The sequence below is a fragment of the Bombus fervidus genome, chromosome 14 (assembly GCF_041682495.2).
Source record: "Bombus fervidus isolate BK054 chromosome 14, iyBomFerv1, whole genome shotgun sequence".
Taxonomy (NCBI): Eukaryota; Metazoa; Arthropoda; class Insecta; order Hymenoptera; family Apidae; genus Bombus; species Bombus fervidus.
Window position 1 is genome coordinate 7,696,293 of NC_091530.1, and position 16,182 is coordinate 7,712,474.

The following is a 16,182-nucleotide window of genomic DNA, read 5'->3' on the forward strand; positions in this document are numbered from 1 at the left end:
GCTATTCGTGGACGAATTTCCTTCTGACCAATCAGAACGCGTGACTAGGATTAACGTGACCATCTTTGATTTCAATTAATACGACTAGAGTGGTCAGAATAATTAATTCGTAATATTTCTTGTTTTAAAAGAAAAGAGATATTAGTTACAAATTTTATTTCTGAAATAATGTCGGATGATGATGTAAATATTATCCAGGAAATAAATAAATTAAATTTGGAGTTAAAAAAGAAATTGGAAGTAGTCTCAAAATGGAGAGGTATATTCTAATACTATAGAGGAAATTTCTTATCTGCTAATATATTAATTATTTCTATAATAAAAAGAGTCTTTTTAATATCTTTTTCACTTTTAGTCGAATGTGCTCAATTGCAACTAGAATTTCTAAAGTTGTACACTCCAGAATGTCTTGAAATTTTCGAATCGCTTAAACAAATGATTGACATGAGTATCGATTCGAATACTAAGTTTAACAACCCTTAGTTATTAAAAAATATCTTCTTATTATCACGATTTTCAATAAACGATATGAGACAATTATTTTGAAATATATTTATTACATTTGAATATAGGACTGACACATAGAATGTATTCCTGGTTTTGATAACATAAAGACAGACATAGATATACATACGTTGATCTTTTATCCGACGAAATATAAATTTACACTAGAATAGAATCATGGTGTACCTTTTTAAACTTCATTAAATATCTTTTAATATCGATATATTTCGGTAGGTTTATGTTGCATGTTGATATTCCATAATGGAAGAAAATAGATAAATAAGATACTTTACCGCGTTATTATGCACCATCATTTGGAAGTATTCAGGTAAATTTAATCTGAACAGAGTAAGAAAAATGAACTTTTTATTACGTGATTGCGAGGAAGTTGCTGAAAATCATCTAGTGTAAAAAAATTAAACGTCATCGTATGTTATGCTCTCTGATGTTCAACGACTGTTTTAATGTATTTTATTATACAACTGATAATTTCTTCTGCGAGGCGTTCGTCCGAACTTTTTACTTCTTTTTAAAGTTAAAATGGCTTTATATTATTAGCGAGATAAGAAATTTTGAAGTTCGTCGATTCTTGGAAAATAATGACAAAAATTTCGTTTGATAATTATTGTCCCTCATAGCTTGTCGTTACGTTTATTACTAGAAAAAAAGAAAGAAAAAAAATAAAACCTCGCAAATAGTTTAAAATTCAGTCGTTCTTATCCCATTTTATTATATTAAACGATATCCGCATGTAATGGAATCAATCTGTTGTACACAATCATGTACGCAAAACTCGAAGCCATTTCAACCATGTTCATCGATGTGTTCTCGAATCGACTTTAAAAGTTATTCGATCCTTTGATTCTTTGTCTTTTTCGTCTTAAATGAACACACCCGCTTGATAAAAGTAACATGACTCTTATCGCATTCTTGGATGATATATTGTTTCGAACAACTTAACCTCTATTCCTTGACCTCAACATCTTTCTCTTTCTCTCGGTTGCAAACCAAATAAACGAAATGCTGAAAGTTGACTATAGAAATGAAGCTCGGTTCGAGGTCACTGATTTGTTGAAAAGCCACACCCGTTTCTCGACATCATCTCACTTAATTTTAATCCTTTGTTTTTTTATCGGTCCGATTGTTGAGAGCCGGTCATATCGTAGACGCTGTTCAATCGTCGTCCGTTGTAGGGGTAAGTAAGGTAACGATGCCAGTATTGGTAATGATAACGTCGTAAACAAGAGTCGTTTCCATCGAGGCGACATTGATCGGAGATTGCTGTCGGAGTTTGTAATTGCGACAATATTAAAGCTGTGCTGGCGCACGCTTCTCTGCTCTTTGGTCCTTCTCTTATTTCTTGGGCGTCGCAGATTTTTCCCGCTTCCACTGCATAGTTACCTAAACATTCTTCTTCCAGGTCGTTCTGTACCTGGAATTAATAGAAAATTTATTTTGTTCGGCTTTATATATTTTAACGGGTAAACAATAAACAAATAAATAAAATGAAATAGGAGGGAATTGCGTTCGACAAATTGAGTAACTTGAGTTTTAAATAGAGACTTTTGAATGATCAAGATTAGGATAAGAATATTTACGCAGGCCTTGCAGATTTGAAGCATGACGCAAGGAAGATAGAGCATCTGTGACTCATCTCCACCTAAAGTGTCTACTGTTCTGCATCGTCTCTCGATCAGTTCTAGCTCTGGACAGGCTCTATTTTCTTCCATGGCTTTTCACAAAATATAATAGTTAATATAATGTATTGGTACTAAAGAGTATAATACAGTATAATGATTAATCAAATTGCACCTTCAGTTTCTATTAAATTGTTGATGCGTTTATCCTTAGATTTAGAGTTGTTACTATTCTCTCGGAAATTCGAGGTTTGATTACCCTGTACATGAGTTGCCTTTTGAGCCTCTATCCTAGTCGCCACATTGTTCCTGAGTTCGTTTAGAGCTTTTCTCATTTTTTCGAAAGAATAGGCAGATGCAATTCGTGCCATTATCTTATCCTTTACCTATCATTTTATTTAAACATTATAAAATATTGATATATACATAACGCTAACTGTGGTGTCATGTATACTGATTGGTTTCCTTAAATGAATCATACCTTTTGCATATCTATACCATTTTCAGAATCTCTGTATTTCAAAGCTTCCTCAATAATCAAGTCCTTAATGGTTTTTTGTCTGGGATCTAGTTGATCCAATCTGTCTCTTCTTTCGTCAGCTTCCTTTTCGTATTCTCGATCGTTTGCCTTTAGATTCTCTACCATATTCTAATAAACCGATATATTAATTCAACCATTATAGATAGAGTTTACGATTAGAAGAAGAATAAGAAAAAGAAGAACACTTTCTACTTCTCTTAATTACTTCATAGTATCGCTGTAACATCCATTCATCGTCTTGATTCGGGGTCCCTTGGCCAGCCATGAACGTAGCTTTCTTCTTTCTTCTATCAATACCAAAATATTGAGACCAATCGACGCTCTTCTTTCTCACCTCGATAGACTTTGACTTGCCTAACTTTGTCACATTCTCCTTTTGCCCTTTTGGCGAAGGAGTCACCTTTGGCGCTTCCGAAGAACTCTCATGTTTATGCTGATCCCCATGTTCATGATCGTGATCGTGATTATGGTCATGATCATGGTCATGATCATGGTCGTGATCGTGGCTGTGATCATGCTTGAAGTTGTGAGTATGATTTTGATTATCCACGGATTGAGTGCCAAACAGTGCTCCCAGATCTTGAGCGACCTTGAAATGTAAATAAATAGATACTTTCATTTTAAAATATACTTAATTTTTATTATTTTTTTTTTTTATCATACATTCAAATGATTTAAATTTAAATCTAAATCAATTTAAATCTAAAATAAAGATTAATTTAATTACGCACGTAATATTTAATTACAAATTGCTAAAGAATTTCTAGAAAACTTCTTAGCTGATTTACCTTGGGATCGGTAATCTGTTTTTTGGTAGATGTAGATACAGGTTTTGGGCTCCTCTTGGCAACTAAATACCGTTTAGCCATATTTCTATAGGTCCTAAGGGATCGTCCTATGGGATACCCACCATTTATGTTCCTTCGTTCGCCCATCGAGAGGTACAATAAATTTGGGTCTTGTTCCCGATCGCCGAAATCGTTTTCGTCGGATTCTCGACTCTGACCTCGGGTCATAGACTCTTTATTCAACAATGCACCCCAGGACATCGGACCTGAATTCCTATTACCGATAGTTTCATCAGTATTTTAAATTTCACCACATTTTTAAACTTTAACATTAATAAATATACGAAATATCTTTTATAAGGATTATTTTGTATTAAGAAATAACAATGTTTATCGTATAAAATATAGATTAAAATGAAATACATATATTTTAAAATTAAATAACTTAGTCCAAGCTATTATATTTTAAAATTATGTAGATTATTGTTAGTCCAATAAAGATAAGTATTAAGATTCATATTAATCGCTAACTCATATATTTTGTTGCCTCGATCGCCTCTGTATCGATCATAAAGCATCTGACGAGCGTCCATATACCCTTCGTCATCCGTATCTCCAAGATTATACGGAGAGCCATCCTGAAGTTCTTCTAGAAACAATTTAGCCAACTCCTTATTGTGAATATTCGATTGTTCAGAACCATAGCCCCTTTTACGATTAGAACCTCGTTCACGTTCTCGGAATAACGATGTGACTGGCTGTTCCTGGGTATTACAAAACAATGTAACCTTTCCTTTCTATAGAAATACAGTGTAAGAACATCGATTAAGGAAAGGAAGAAACGCTACCTGCTGTTGGGGGACATTCTCTAAATAATCAATCAATGCCCTTTCGAGTAATTTATTATTCAAATCTTGGAAACCATTTCCTACGGTTTCTAGTTGTCCAGTTTCTAAAACAAATTTCCATTATATAGAAAATATTTATGATTTAAGATTTGAGTAATTTTTCTAAGTAAATTTTATGAGCTACAGTATATAGAGTGTTGCAGAATGAGTATGCCTGGGCAGGAAATTGAAGATAAAAGAAATAAGTAGAATAAACATGGTAAAGCTCTTTTCTTTGAGATCTTGTTGTCGTAAAAATATTATACATGCACTTAGCTAACTCCAACGTGAATAAAAGTACATGATATGTACTCGGTTTATATATACATACAAATAAAACACGTACGCATAGAACGAGTACATTTGCATTTTTATTCGATCCGAAACGATAAACCTTCAATCTCTAATTTTCTAAAAAAACAAAATTTTAAAAGAAATAATTTTAATTTTTTCTTCAGACTTGACCAATTAAAACACTTTTTATAAAATGGAATACCCAATATAAAAATAGATGTTGTACGAAAGTGGATAATGAAATATGCTAAACCATCGTGATGGTTGTGCATGAACCTTATGCATGAACGTGCTAAATCATCGTATGAGAAAGTACCATTAGGCAAAAATTCTATTTCTTCGTCTTCCTCTTCCATTTCCCTTTCACCCTGACGTTCTCTGTCAAGCTTCCTTTCTCCATCTCCACCATGATATTTAAACGAGCGTAAATCATTGTAGTAGTCTTGCGAATTCGTATCCAGAGATCGTTGCTTTCTAGTAATGGCATCCAAAGCACTCCTCAAAGATTCCTCCATCGAATGATGGGGCATGGGTGCCAGCGCTGTCGCCGACCCCATGAGTAGAGACACTAATAGCCATTCTTGAGGCAACATTTTACCTTTAAAAGCAAATAAATGTTATAATCTTGCATTTATAGATTTTTGTAAACCGTTTGCACATTCTTTGTAGAATTGTCTACGAATGTCATATAAAATTATGTGTTCTATAAGACTAATTGAGCAGCTTTCAGAAAAAGAAACGGTCCATAAGACAAAATCAATTAAATTAAAAGTTTTTTAAATATTAACTATAATTTCTTCGAGTTCATTCTATATAGAAAAAAAAGTAAAAAAAGATTTCATGTTAATTCAACTATTTTTATGTCTATATATTATTATATAGATGTATAATATATATTTTGTGTATGTACGTATTTCCTAAAAATTCATCTTTTAAATTTTCCTCAGATTTAGTAAATATTATATCTGCTTTTCTAAAGCAATCATGCAACGGACGATCCCAGTATTAAAGGAAAGTCTACTTTATGGTATTATCAACAGGTTGTCTACCCAAGTGTCATAGTACAGAAAAAAGTCGACCCATAACAGGAAATAGAAGTTTTGATTTTATGATCTTACGCTGTGAATATTTAGGAGGTTCAGCTTGGTTCTAGAAAATGGATAAGAAGATCGAGGAGGATGACGAGTGTTAGAAGAGGATGGAAAGTATGTTAGTAGTTCTGTTTAATCAGCTTTATCAGTCGGTATCGATTTTGCAAAAAGGCCAACGAAGTCCCTTCTTAACAGAAGACGTAGTAGTGAAAACTAGTGATGCAACAGGGATTGCGCCACACTCTACGCCCTGGTCGATCGACTTTTTCGTTACAAAGATTGATGTAATTCTACATCAATCGATGATTCGATGCTCAAGTAATCGATTATATTTATAAAATATTTATAGAACGATTGAGACGCAATGAGATTAAATTAAAATTAACTTGAAAATCATATGTTTGTATCGTTTGTATAAAATATTTTTCAACTATCATAAATGATATATATTGTTATAGTTGATGAGTTTATAACAGAAATATGACTGTCTATCTCCAAGAAAACAAAAGAATACTCTATAAAATCTTCGATTTCTGCTCAATATGTATAATATGATTTGTAGGAGTATATCCATTTACTACAATTATACTACAGAATAATCGTATCTAATTAAATTATGAAGTTGTGATTCTCACGACAAAAGTTTTTATAGAAACAATTCATTTTCATTCCATAATAGATCATAAATTAAGGCAAAAATCATTTTATATAATACGCTGTGAATCTAGTTTCTGGCAACTAGAACGCATCGTTACTATACATTGAAAGGTCAAAAAATTTGATAAGAATCGTTCTTGTTACGAGTAGTTCTTTTACTATTGCGTTATTTCTGTATTATCGTATTGCTAATTTAGTCCAACAGAGACTGAATCATCGTTATGAGCACCGAATATTTTATTTTATAGCGATAAAGGGAAAATCCAAATGAGAAGAGTTTTTACTACTTGATAACTAAATTTACATAAAAAATAAAATTCTTCATACAGCAGACTGTAGTCAATAGACTGATACTTACGAAATATCGATAGAATAATATTAATTAACAATGAACGTAAATGTTTAATGACATAAGTAATTTTTGACTCGTAATAATGAGTTGGAGTTGATGTGAACTTCGTCGTCCAAGAGTTAAATAACGAATTTAAAAACGACGAAACAAGGATGAATTTTCTAATGACAATGAATTTTTCCAGTGATAAAAATGATATAGTCTCGACATTAAGTAAGAACTTTTTTCCCCTTTGTTGTTCCTGAATGACGCGACGCTTCTCAGATCGATAGACGTAATGCATTCCACGCGTACAATCAGCTTTGCCGCATCATCGTAAAATCCGATTAACATTGACCCTCCTCTTATTACCAACAACATTCTGCGTATTCGTAACATTTTTATATACGTATATACAATAACCATTTTATCGAAGAAATATCTAGAATCGCATCGATCGTACGAAGGAGCATGAAAATACGTGGTACAGTCGCGAATCGATAACCGGCTATCAGAACACCGACACTGTGCTCTTAAAATTCATTCAAGGTATTTGGAGCAAGCTTTGTCGATAAACTGTTTTTGTATACATTGTGTTTCATTCATCTTTAACCCTTGATTAAATTGATCGAGTTAACTGAACTCGAGTGACTTGACTTTAAGTTTGCGTTTGTACAAAGACAAATTATTTGATTTCCAATATGCCGAATTCAAGTAGACTGTGCGAAATATAGAAAGTTAAATATTGATCAATCGCATAAACTTTAGTCTTTAATCCTTCGACACCGTGGCGAATTTTATTCGCTTTATCTCTTTCAATAACTATATGCTTTTAGCATGCGTGCATCATGCTAATTTGAACGTATGATAAGAATTAAAATTCACGAAGAAAGGAAAGAATTCATAGCGAACGAACGGTTAAAGAGGAAAATAGTACAATTGATGAAATACTTAATTCGAGAAAACTTTAAATGAAGTTACGTCAACAGAAAAATCTAGAACAGATTTACTATTCGTACTTGTAAAAACTTGATAATTTATGAGAAGATCTCACAAACAAATACGAACGTTATATATCACTTTCTGCATTTATTTCGTTTTTATAGAAATATACACTTATATCACTTTTCCACCGAGCTCTTCTGACTTATATGAAACGCGCACCGTAAGTTCTACATACAGAAGAGAGAATGTTATAAACATTACTTGTTGCATTGCGGGTAATAAATATTCATTTTATCGTTAACTTGACCGTACGGTCAGAGGTGATTTGTAATGTCATGAGTCTAACAGATGGTGAGGCTAAACTCAAGCTAGTGATACAAAATCTCTACAAGGAAACAGCGAAACCCTTCAGCAATGCAAATACTTTCGTCCTTAAGTAAAAAGAATATAATTTTTAAACTTATTGACGCGAATTTCTTCGATGTTAGATTACTTCTAGAAACAAGGGGTGAGTACGCAAGTTAGAAAGATTGGTTTAATAAAATTAGAAAAATGATATAATGACGCTGTTTTATTTGATGGATAACTTACTTGATTTTTAGTTAGTCATTCGCGTGGCACAAGCCAGTGTTTTATTTGGTTTGCGCGTTCACCCTCGTACCACTGCTTCCACCGTGACAATTCTCCACGGATTACATAGAATATTGGACGACCTGCTGTTTCACGACTACCGATGACGCGGCCTCTTATATAGGGAACACCAGGATCGATAGAACCGCGCATGGAATCACCGTGGAGCAGCAACAAGTAAAGGCGTGTGGGGTGTGCCTGAGAAAACACTGAGAAAACACGCCAAACCGGAAAATTATAATCACGCGTTACATCAATCCAATGAACCAGCCAGTTCGAGTGATTAAAGGAACCGACAACCCTTAGAATCCCAAAAGAATCTCCCTCTTTTTTGTTTTATCTTCCATTCGAAATATGTTAATCTTCTTGGATAATTTGATATATGGTGTTGTTCGGAAAGTAGGAGAATTTGAGAAAAATCTGACGATAATCCACTTTTGTAGTATTAGAATGTTATTAGGTTGCCTGTGTAACGTTTCATTCTCTAACTTTTTACCAGCCGTTTAGTAGTTTCCAGGATTTAGTCGTTTGACGTAGTTCCAGGAGGTTTCTAGAGTCTCCAGTTTTTTTGGAATTAAAACAACTATTTTAAGGGTGGAATAAATAATAGGTAAATGATGCTATGCTAATGATGTTTGGCAAATGACACACGTGGAGTTGAATATTTCAATTGAAGTATTTCTGCGTGTTCTTCATCGATACATTGGTTAACCCAGAATTCTTCTCTTCGATTACTGCATTTAACGTTATAACGTTCTAGTTTTACAAATTCTTTTCAGTTCTATCTAACATATAACAGAATATATAATAGAATTTTGTTCGATTCTTATCGTTAATATATATATATATCAATTCTTATTTTGAAAATAATTACCAGTGAGATCCTGAAAATTTCTCAACCTACTTCTTCATGATCTTGGTTTTTTGATCAATTTTTGCTTTATCCTTAAATTTCTTGTTCAATTTATGTAGCACCATCAGTAGAATACTGAACAAAGATATGATTGAATTTGCCTCGGTGGCGTGGGAACATTCCCATAAGAATTCAGTTATGTTAACGTTATTAAACATATTTAAACAACGTTATTAAAAAACATGATCAAGGTAACTCTACAGAAGTCCACTACGTAACTCAAAGCCTTGCAAAGAATCTCTATGACATTTATTACAGCATTATAAATATTTCAGAAATAATTCTTCAAATTTTGACGACTTATGTGATTTCAATTTTGAACGAAAGAGAGAATAACTATGGAAAGATATTAAATAGACTCTTAAACATTTTTTTTCAAATATCAAAATATCAAAAAGCAGAATTTAGTAGTGTAAATTTAACTGAAAAATAAGTTGTAGATGAAATGTTACGTTAACACAACGTTGGTCTTTAATGGAATGAATGGTCGGTAATGATCTCCAATAGTTTCCGTGAAGCATTACGAAGGATAGTTAAAAGATGAGACGATTTGACGGAGTTTTTAGTAATAATTTTCTCGGGATTGTATGCGTTTCGTTTTGTTCAGAAATTCTCTCTCCTCCAGAGTACGAGAACTGCGGGTGACCTGAAAGAGAATTCTCAGATAGTTAAGGGATCAGTGGGAATTTTTCAATTTTAAGATTCCTATAATAGTTGAATATCGGTATTTTTGGTATTAGGATTTTTAATTATTCCTGGAATGAAGGAGTTCTATTTTTGAAAGTCATGAAAATGTACCGCAACAGTATCAAAATAATTATGAAACCGAAGGGACGATATTTTGAAAAGTTGAATTGCATTTCGCTAAATTGAAATTCTCAAAATCTTGACTTATGCATCACTATAATTTTCTTCTTACGATTAGTTAAGTTGTATTAGCTTTAAAACAAATACAGTCGACTCTCCTTCGTATAACACGATTACTTCGTTCCGCGTTGTATCGAAACCATATTAAAGCGAAACCAAAATAATATGGTGGAAATATTCATGCTATACGAGGATTGCATAAATTTATTAAGCCGTTAATCTATATCGTTTTGTAGGAGGATTGCCGCAATTTTTTCACCTTGTTATACCGTGTTTTCAGAGTACCGTGTTAGAAGAGAGTTGAGCGTACTAGAATAAGTGTTGTATGATTTCTGAGCAGGCGTGTGTAGTGTACATCAGTCCCTGATGATAATAATATATTTTACTATACTATTGTTTATGTTGCGAATCATTAAAATTATTCGATTTTTAATAATACAGAGAAAGAACAATAAGAACCATCGATCATTGCCTTTGATAATAATAAAAACGATATCGCTTATCCGGTTTTACGATAAGCGATTGGCTATCAACGATAACGAAAAGAGACTTACGGAACTTTCGACGAACGACCACGAGCAAACAGTATCTGGGAGAATTTCCAAGATTGACATCAACGGAACTGGATACCTGTGTACAGATCTAGATCTTCCAAAAAAAGGATTTCACCAATACGAAGATTTTTTTGAAGCCTGAAAAACATTAAGGATACAGTATTAACCGAGGAAAGAACAAGTTTTTGAATATTTTTCTACATAAAACGACTTGTTTCTACGCGATAACATTCATGACTGTTGGCTAATCGATCCGTGAAATTCCCTGTGCCGCTTAACGATCGTTAAAATTAATTAAATCGACAAGGTTTTCCTACTCGTAGCGATAAAAAAGACACGTTTGCTGAAATAGTAAATCGTAATGCTACGTTGAGGAGCTTTCACGCACCAGTTCACGAATGAATCCTCGATTTTTTGCGAGAAGAAATGGAAGCTAATGACCTTAATCGTGTCACCTTCGGAGTATTAACTGGTGATTCTTATTCCCTTCGGTTATCCTGAATGTGATTCTTATTAAACATCGTTATTATTGTTATAGTAATATTACCGCTTATATAGTAATATTACCGATAATAATTACCGCTTTTATTGCGCCGTAAATTATACGAAGCCCGCAAAGAAAGAAGTGATAAGTCTAATTTTTATGCGATAACTAAAATCGATTGATTAAATTCGATGACTAAAAGTCACTAATTTAGCATAACATGATTAATAGCCTGTGCTGCAAAAATATGTCTTCAAAAATAGGTGTACAAGTTTCACGAAGAATCAACATGGTTAATGTCATCATAATCAATATTTTTGTAATGTTCAACAGAGCAATAGAAAACATATATTTAATCTGACAGTCAAATAATGAGGACAGTTTTCATATTATAAAATTGATCGACAACATATAGAATTAAAAAAATCCTAAAGGACAGAATATGTAACTTATCATGTCTTCCCCTGTGTGTCTTCATATATAATCTAATAGAATATAATATACAAACCTAGTAGAACAAAAAGTACATAAGTATCGCAAAATTAGTAGAATCGCAAAAGTATGTTGACAATTTGCTGTACTAAAGTTAATATTACGAATTACGTTTGAATCTATATTTAAAGTAATATGCATCTCGTTAATGACAGAACCATTTGATTAATTTGTATAATAGGAAGCATAAAGAAGAAGCGTGTGTTTAAACGAACTTTTATAATCATGCAGAGCCAAACCAGGTAACCACCCAGTATATAGAAATGCAAGAGAGTTCGGTATCCAATACAGCTCCTGTCCTTTCGGGGCCAACCGTCATTACGGCACAACCACAAGGTATGTAAATCATCTTTCTAATAAAAATATGTAAAATATGTTTATAAAATTATTGTTAACATATAATATACAATGTAATATGTAAAATATAATGATAAGTAGTCTGTGAATATTTTATGTATCTATGAGAAACTTAAGAATGTAAAAATACACAAAGTACATAATGCGAAAAAATATGTAAAATATTCGAAATATAGTATTCGTTATAATATTTAATGGGCAAAATAAATCTCTATTACATATGAACTATTCTATTATATATGAAATATGATGATATATTAAATTCGGTCAGGAGAAACCAAACAAGAAAGAAGACCGATTCCTGTGAATACATTGAATTGGATATCGACACCAAGATCGCAGCTGACCGTACTTTCCGGAACACACTTCTTATCTAATGTGGAGCAATTGGAGATTCAGCAAATTGTTGACCTCAGTACATGTTCGTAATTCATCTAAATTTAAATGAAAACAATGTCGATAAAGATAACTTATTAACTTATGCTTGGCTTGCGTATAATTGACTATCGCTTTTTAATGAATTAATCTCTAGTTGCAGTAAGATGATTCTACATCAATACTTAATTAATTAATAATCGTAATAAATTATAAAATCAATAAATAATATTAGTTAATAATAAATAATAATTTTGATCGAGAAAAAGTATGTAGACGAACGTTCAGTATGAAGAAATTAGTATGCCAATGAGTTAATGGTTAAATATGAAGAGAAAAATAATGTTTATTTAAGATCCACAGCGGTGAACAAACATATCCAGTCAAATAAATTTCGCACGTTATTTTCTGAAAATAACATTTTCAAAAATTTTAATTAATATTATATAACTGTATAACAGTATTCATTTGTCGTACTGCTTTCTTTTACTCGTCATGCTCTTATACTTGATATTAATCAAAGCTTTTTTAGACATCATCGTTTTCAAATATAAAGTAAAAAAATCAATTTGGTCGGAAGCGTTTCGAGCATTATTTTACACTCAAATTAAATTATACATTTAGAGAATTAACCCATCAAGAGTTACTGTTTGCATTTACAAACTGCATAATGTTCATATCTTTAAAATCGAAGAAAATTCAGAAATGACAAAAGTTTCTTTCTTTCGTGTTAATAGTGCTCGGTAGATTAAAAAAAAGATTCCAATACAGAGTAAAAGTACCAAAAGCTGAAACGTTATTCCTAGCAATGGAAACAGAATCAAAGAATGAATCAAGCGGTTGGAGTTGCTCCAGATTGACTAGCGACGATTTTCAGTTAAATATTGTAGATCAATGCGGCGAAACCGCGTTCACCATGGTTATGAATTCCATGTGGACGTTTGCTTTGAATAAATCGCACGTGAGTAAAATCCAGACAGTATACAAGATTATAAAATAGCTTGACTATATTTTTATCATTTACCATATAACAAAAAGATGAAAATTTCATTGTACAGACTATGTCGGTGCTAAGTCCCAATTTAATTGGCACAATAGGACAAAATTCTCATATAATAGGTTCCAGTTTTACGGTGTACGATGCAATAGGAAAGCGACTTTGTAATATATACGGGCCAAATATTAGTGATTGTTGCATGTATCAAGAATCGCAGTTCCAGGTAATTTTTGTCTGGAAAAAAAAACGATATACAGGATGTGCCTAAAATTGGAGTACGACCCAGCTGGGTACAGAAATAAAACGAAAAACGATAGTAACATTATTTTCAAATCATGACATAAATCATGTTTAATAATACAAACACGAGCAAAAACAGAAGTTTCATACCTCGAAACTGACAGTTAATACACAGGAATCTGACGAATTTTCAAACTCACATTTTTAGAAAGTGAAGCCTTAGATGAAAAAATACGATTCTTTTTCATATTTTATTATATAATTATATATTACACACGACCGTTTGTACGACGATTTTGGAGACAGCCTGTATATTTTATTTAATACATATTTATATATATATTGACATATATATAATAATAAGTTAATAATAGCTTATATCTTAACATCTTTGATCACTTTGAATATCTATATCCCTATTTTTAATGAGGTGGTATTACTAGGAAGATACGTAAGAGTCATTAATCTTTATACTAAAACTAAATAGCATTTATTTACTAATATAAATTGCTCCAAAATACACCTAGCACTACAACTAATATAAACTAATATAATTATATTATAATAGTCACTGTTACCCACTGCTACTGCTCGCGCTTCTCGAGTAGTTTGCCGACTCGTCAAAGATGCCGATCTCACGACGCTCCATGTGCCCTGATTTGAAGATTTATTTATGACGTTATTTATGATTTAAAAATTTTCAGTAGTCCTTCATCTAAAGAACAAAATGACTATACATACAGTGATACGTTATAGACTTTGGTAAATAAGGTCTTTCCATATTTCCAGAAGTAATAAAAACATTCAAACTGGTTGATATTACTAGGCTACCTTATACTTTTTTTACAAATCATTTAATTATAGTATATTAATTTCATTTAGGTAATCTCGATCGATGGCACTCATCAAATTGCATCCCTTATGCATCAGTGGGACAATATTCTTCACGATTATATTATGTTAATTACATTTCCTTCAAATTTGGACATAAAACTCAAAACCTTACTCCTCGCCGCAGCATTTCTTCTGGTAAATTCTTTTGTTGCAAATTAGTGACTTAGAAAATTAAAGTATCTTTTCTTGGATGTTTGCAAAATTTCATCGGGAATTATTTTTTTAGGAATATCTGTACTTCAGACAACTAAGAAGATAGCTTTAATCGTAAAAATAAGATACGCATCAACATCAACGTATTCGAGCATTTTATTTTGTACCAATAAAAAGTGTAGTATATTAAAACGGTCATCATTGACAAATCTATGTAAGTTTTAAAAATTGGAGAGATTGTTGCAATAAGAAAGCAGTTCCATTTTTCGATAATTAATAAATCAATTTAAAATCGACCAAAATTAAGTCACCTTTTTCAAACATAATTATAAATTCATAATATGACTATAAATTCATAGTCAATTAATATTCGTAGTAAAAACTGTTGTATCTTCGAATATGAAATCTATATCTTTCTTTTTTTCCAACGAATATAATTTGAATATTGGAGATATCTTATTGCAAACTCATGAAATTCAACCGCATAGTACAGTGTTAGTTCCGATGAATAAGCAACTAATTTCTGGTTCGAAATAAGCAACTTGCTACATATTCCCTCTTCTTTATTTAAACTTACCTACAGAGTGAGAAATTTGAGAACGAGTAAGAGATCCGTGAAAGCGGCTAGCCATAAATATTTCTGGTCGAATAAACAGTCACATCATTCAGTAAAAGACGAATAGAATATGTATAATTGCTATCACACTCTGATATTAGAAATTCTGATGTGTTACATGCTGCTCGACAGCCAGCCTCTCGTATTCATTCTTCTCATTCTTTGTGTTCTTTCTTGTCACGTTCGAAAACAAAGTCAAGCTGAATAGTTATAAAACATTCAATAATTGCACAAAAATCGGGATCCAAATATTGCAATTATGTAGAATTAAAAATGCTCCTATTCCTCGAAACTGAAATCTTAGACGTGTTGAACACAAAAAAGGACTACGCGAGTCAAAGAGAAAGAGGGACTGAGAGTCAAAGCATTCAGCTAATGTTAAAGGCCCACGATAAGCTGATACTTTTAACTCAAAAATTAAACTTTCTTATTTTTGATTTGCGATCGATGAAACTTTAACCAATGCGTTTCTTACATTTTTCTGATTAAAATGATACCAAACACAATATGATTTGGAGCATATTTGCCTACTTAATAAATGATAATTAAATACATATCTCGCTACGATTCGTATAATCGACGCCGCGAATTAGTCGTTCCCCTGTTTCAGTTAAGATAACAGAGATGGTTCAATGAATTTAACACTGTATTAACAGGTTAATATAGCTTGTATATTTAACAATAAATTGTATAATAATGAAAGCGTCACAAATTATTTAGCGATAAATACAGTTAATACGTTACAGAAATTCGACCCGACTTTACGATATCTCTCAATGAATTCGTTAGACTAAGCGACTTTAATTTCAATCGTCAGACCTCTCGATATATGTCGTTTGAATCTTCAAATGAGACTGATTGACCTTACAGAGACAGAGACAGAAACAGAGACAGAAACAGAAATCAACGTTTCTGGAACTCGCTGCTCGTAACAA

At 32.2% G+C, this 16,182-nt stretch overlaps 3 protein-coding genes across 9 annotated transcripts; 2 read left to right on the plus strand and 1 right to left on the minus strand.

Annotated features, from left to right (window-relative positions):
* Nucleotides 1-36: 36 nt before the first annotated feature.
* On the plus strand, nucleotides 37-540 carry LOC141445880 (uncharacterized). Its single transcript, XM_074112041.1, has 2 exons — nucleotides 37-259; nucleotides 356-540. The coding sequence occupies exons 1-2, from the start codon at nucleotides 169-171 to the stop codon at nucleotides 481-483; spliced, it is 219 nt and encodes a 72-aa protein (XP_073968142.1). The 5' UTR covers nucleotides 37-168; the 3' UTR covers nucleotides 484-540.
* Nucleotides 538-10,778, minus strand: LOC139994109 (uncharacterized). The gene is made up of 11 exons (XM_072016450.1): nucleotides 10,640-10,778; nucleotides 8,267-8,503; nucleotides 4,968-5,249; nucleotides 4,319-4,422; nucleotides 4,002-4,234; nucleotides 3,471-3,744; nucleotides 2,888-3,271; nucleotides 2,623-2,790; nucleotides 2,317-2,527; nucleotides 2,103-2,236; nucleotides 538-1,936 (listed from the first exon to the last, which is right to left on the minus strand). The coding sequence occupies exons 3-11, from the start codon at nucleotides 5,242-5,244 to the stop codon at nucleotides 1,634-1,636; spliced, it is 2,088 nt and encodes a 695-aa protein (XP_071872551.1). The 5' UTR covers nucleotides 5,245-5,249; nucleotides 8,267-8,503; nucleotides 10,640-10,778; the 3' UTR covers nucleotides 538-1,633.
* Nucleotides 5,742-15,724, plus strand: LOC139994128 (phospholipid scramblase 2). 7 transcript variants are annotated; one of them, XM_072016489.1, is made up of 7 exons: nucleotides 5,742-6,060; nucleotides 11,847-11,951; nucleotides 12,244-12,393; nucleotides 13,085-13,308; nucleotides 13,406-13,567; nucleotides 14,467-14,613; nucleotides 14,705-15,724. In XM_072016489.1, the coding sequence occupies exons 1-7, from the start codon at nucleotides 5,850-5,852 to the stop codon at nucleotides 14,735-14,737; spliced, it is 1,032 nt and encodes a 343-aa protein (XP_071872590.1). In that variant the 5' UTR covers nucleotides 5,742-5,849; the 3' UTR covers nucleotides 14,738-15,724. The 7 variants fall into 7 exon arrangements, with proteins under 7 accessions (XP_071872590.1, XP_071872591.1, XP_071872596.1 ...); XM_072016495.1 differs by having other exon boundaries at nucleotides 5,949-6,060; nucleotides 11,797-11,951; XM_072016496.1 differs by lacking the exon at nucleotides 5,742-6,060 and adding an exon at nucleotides 10,667-10,798.
* The last annotated feature ends 458 nt before the right edge of the window (nucleotides 15,725-16,182 follow it).

Coding starts and splice junctions, on each gene's coding strand:
- LOC141445880 (XM_074112041.1), top strand. CDS start 169: ATGTCGGATGATGATGTAAATATTATCCAGGAAATAAATAAATTAAAT. Junction 260..355: donor AGTAGTCTCAAAATGGAGAG/GTATATTCTAAT, acceptor TTTCACTTTTAG/TCGAATGTGCTCAATTGCAA.
- LOC139994109 (XM_072016450.1), bottom strand. CDS start 5,244: ATGTTGCCTCAAGAATGGCTATTAGTGTCTCTACTCATGGGGTCGGCG. Junction 4,235..4,318: donor AGAATGTCCCCCAACAGCAG/GTAGCGTTTCTT, acceptor TGTAATACCCAG/GAACAGCCAGTCACATCGTT. Junction 2,528..2,622: donor ATGGTATAGATATGCAAAAG/GTATGATTCATT, acceptor ATAAAATGATAG/GTAAAGGATAAGATAATGGC.
- LOC139994128 (XM_072016489.1), top strand. CDS start 5,850: ATGGAAAGTATGTTAGTAGTTCTGTTTAATCAGCTTTATCAGTCGGTA. Junction 11,952..12,243: donor CATTACGGCACAACCACAAG/GTATGTAAATCA, acceptor AAATTCGGTCAG/GAGAAACCAAACAAGAAAGA. Junction 13,309..13,405: donor TTGCTTTGAATAAATCGCAC/GTGAGTAAAATC, acceptor TTCATTGTACAG/ACTATGTCGGTGCTAAGTCC.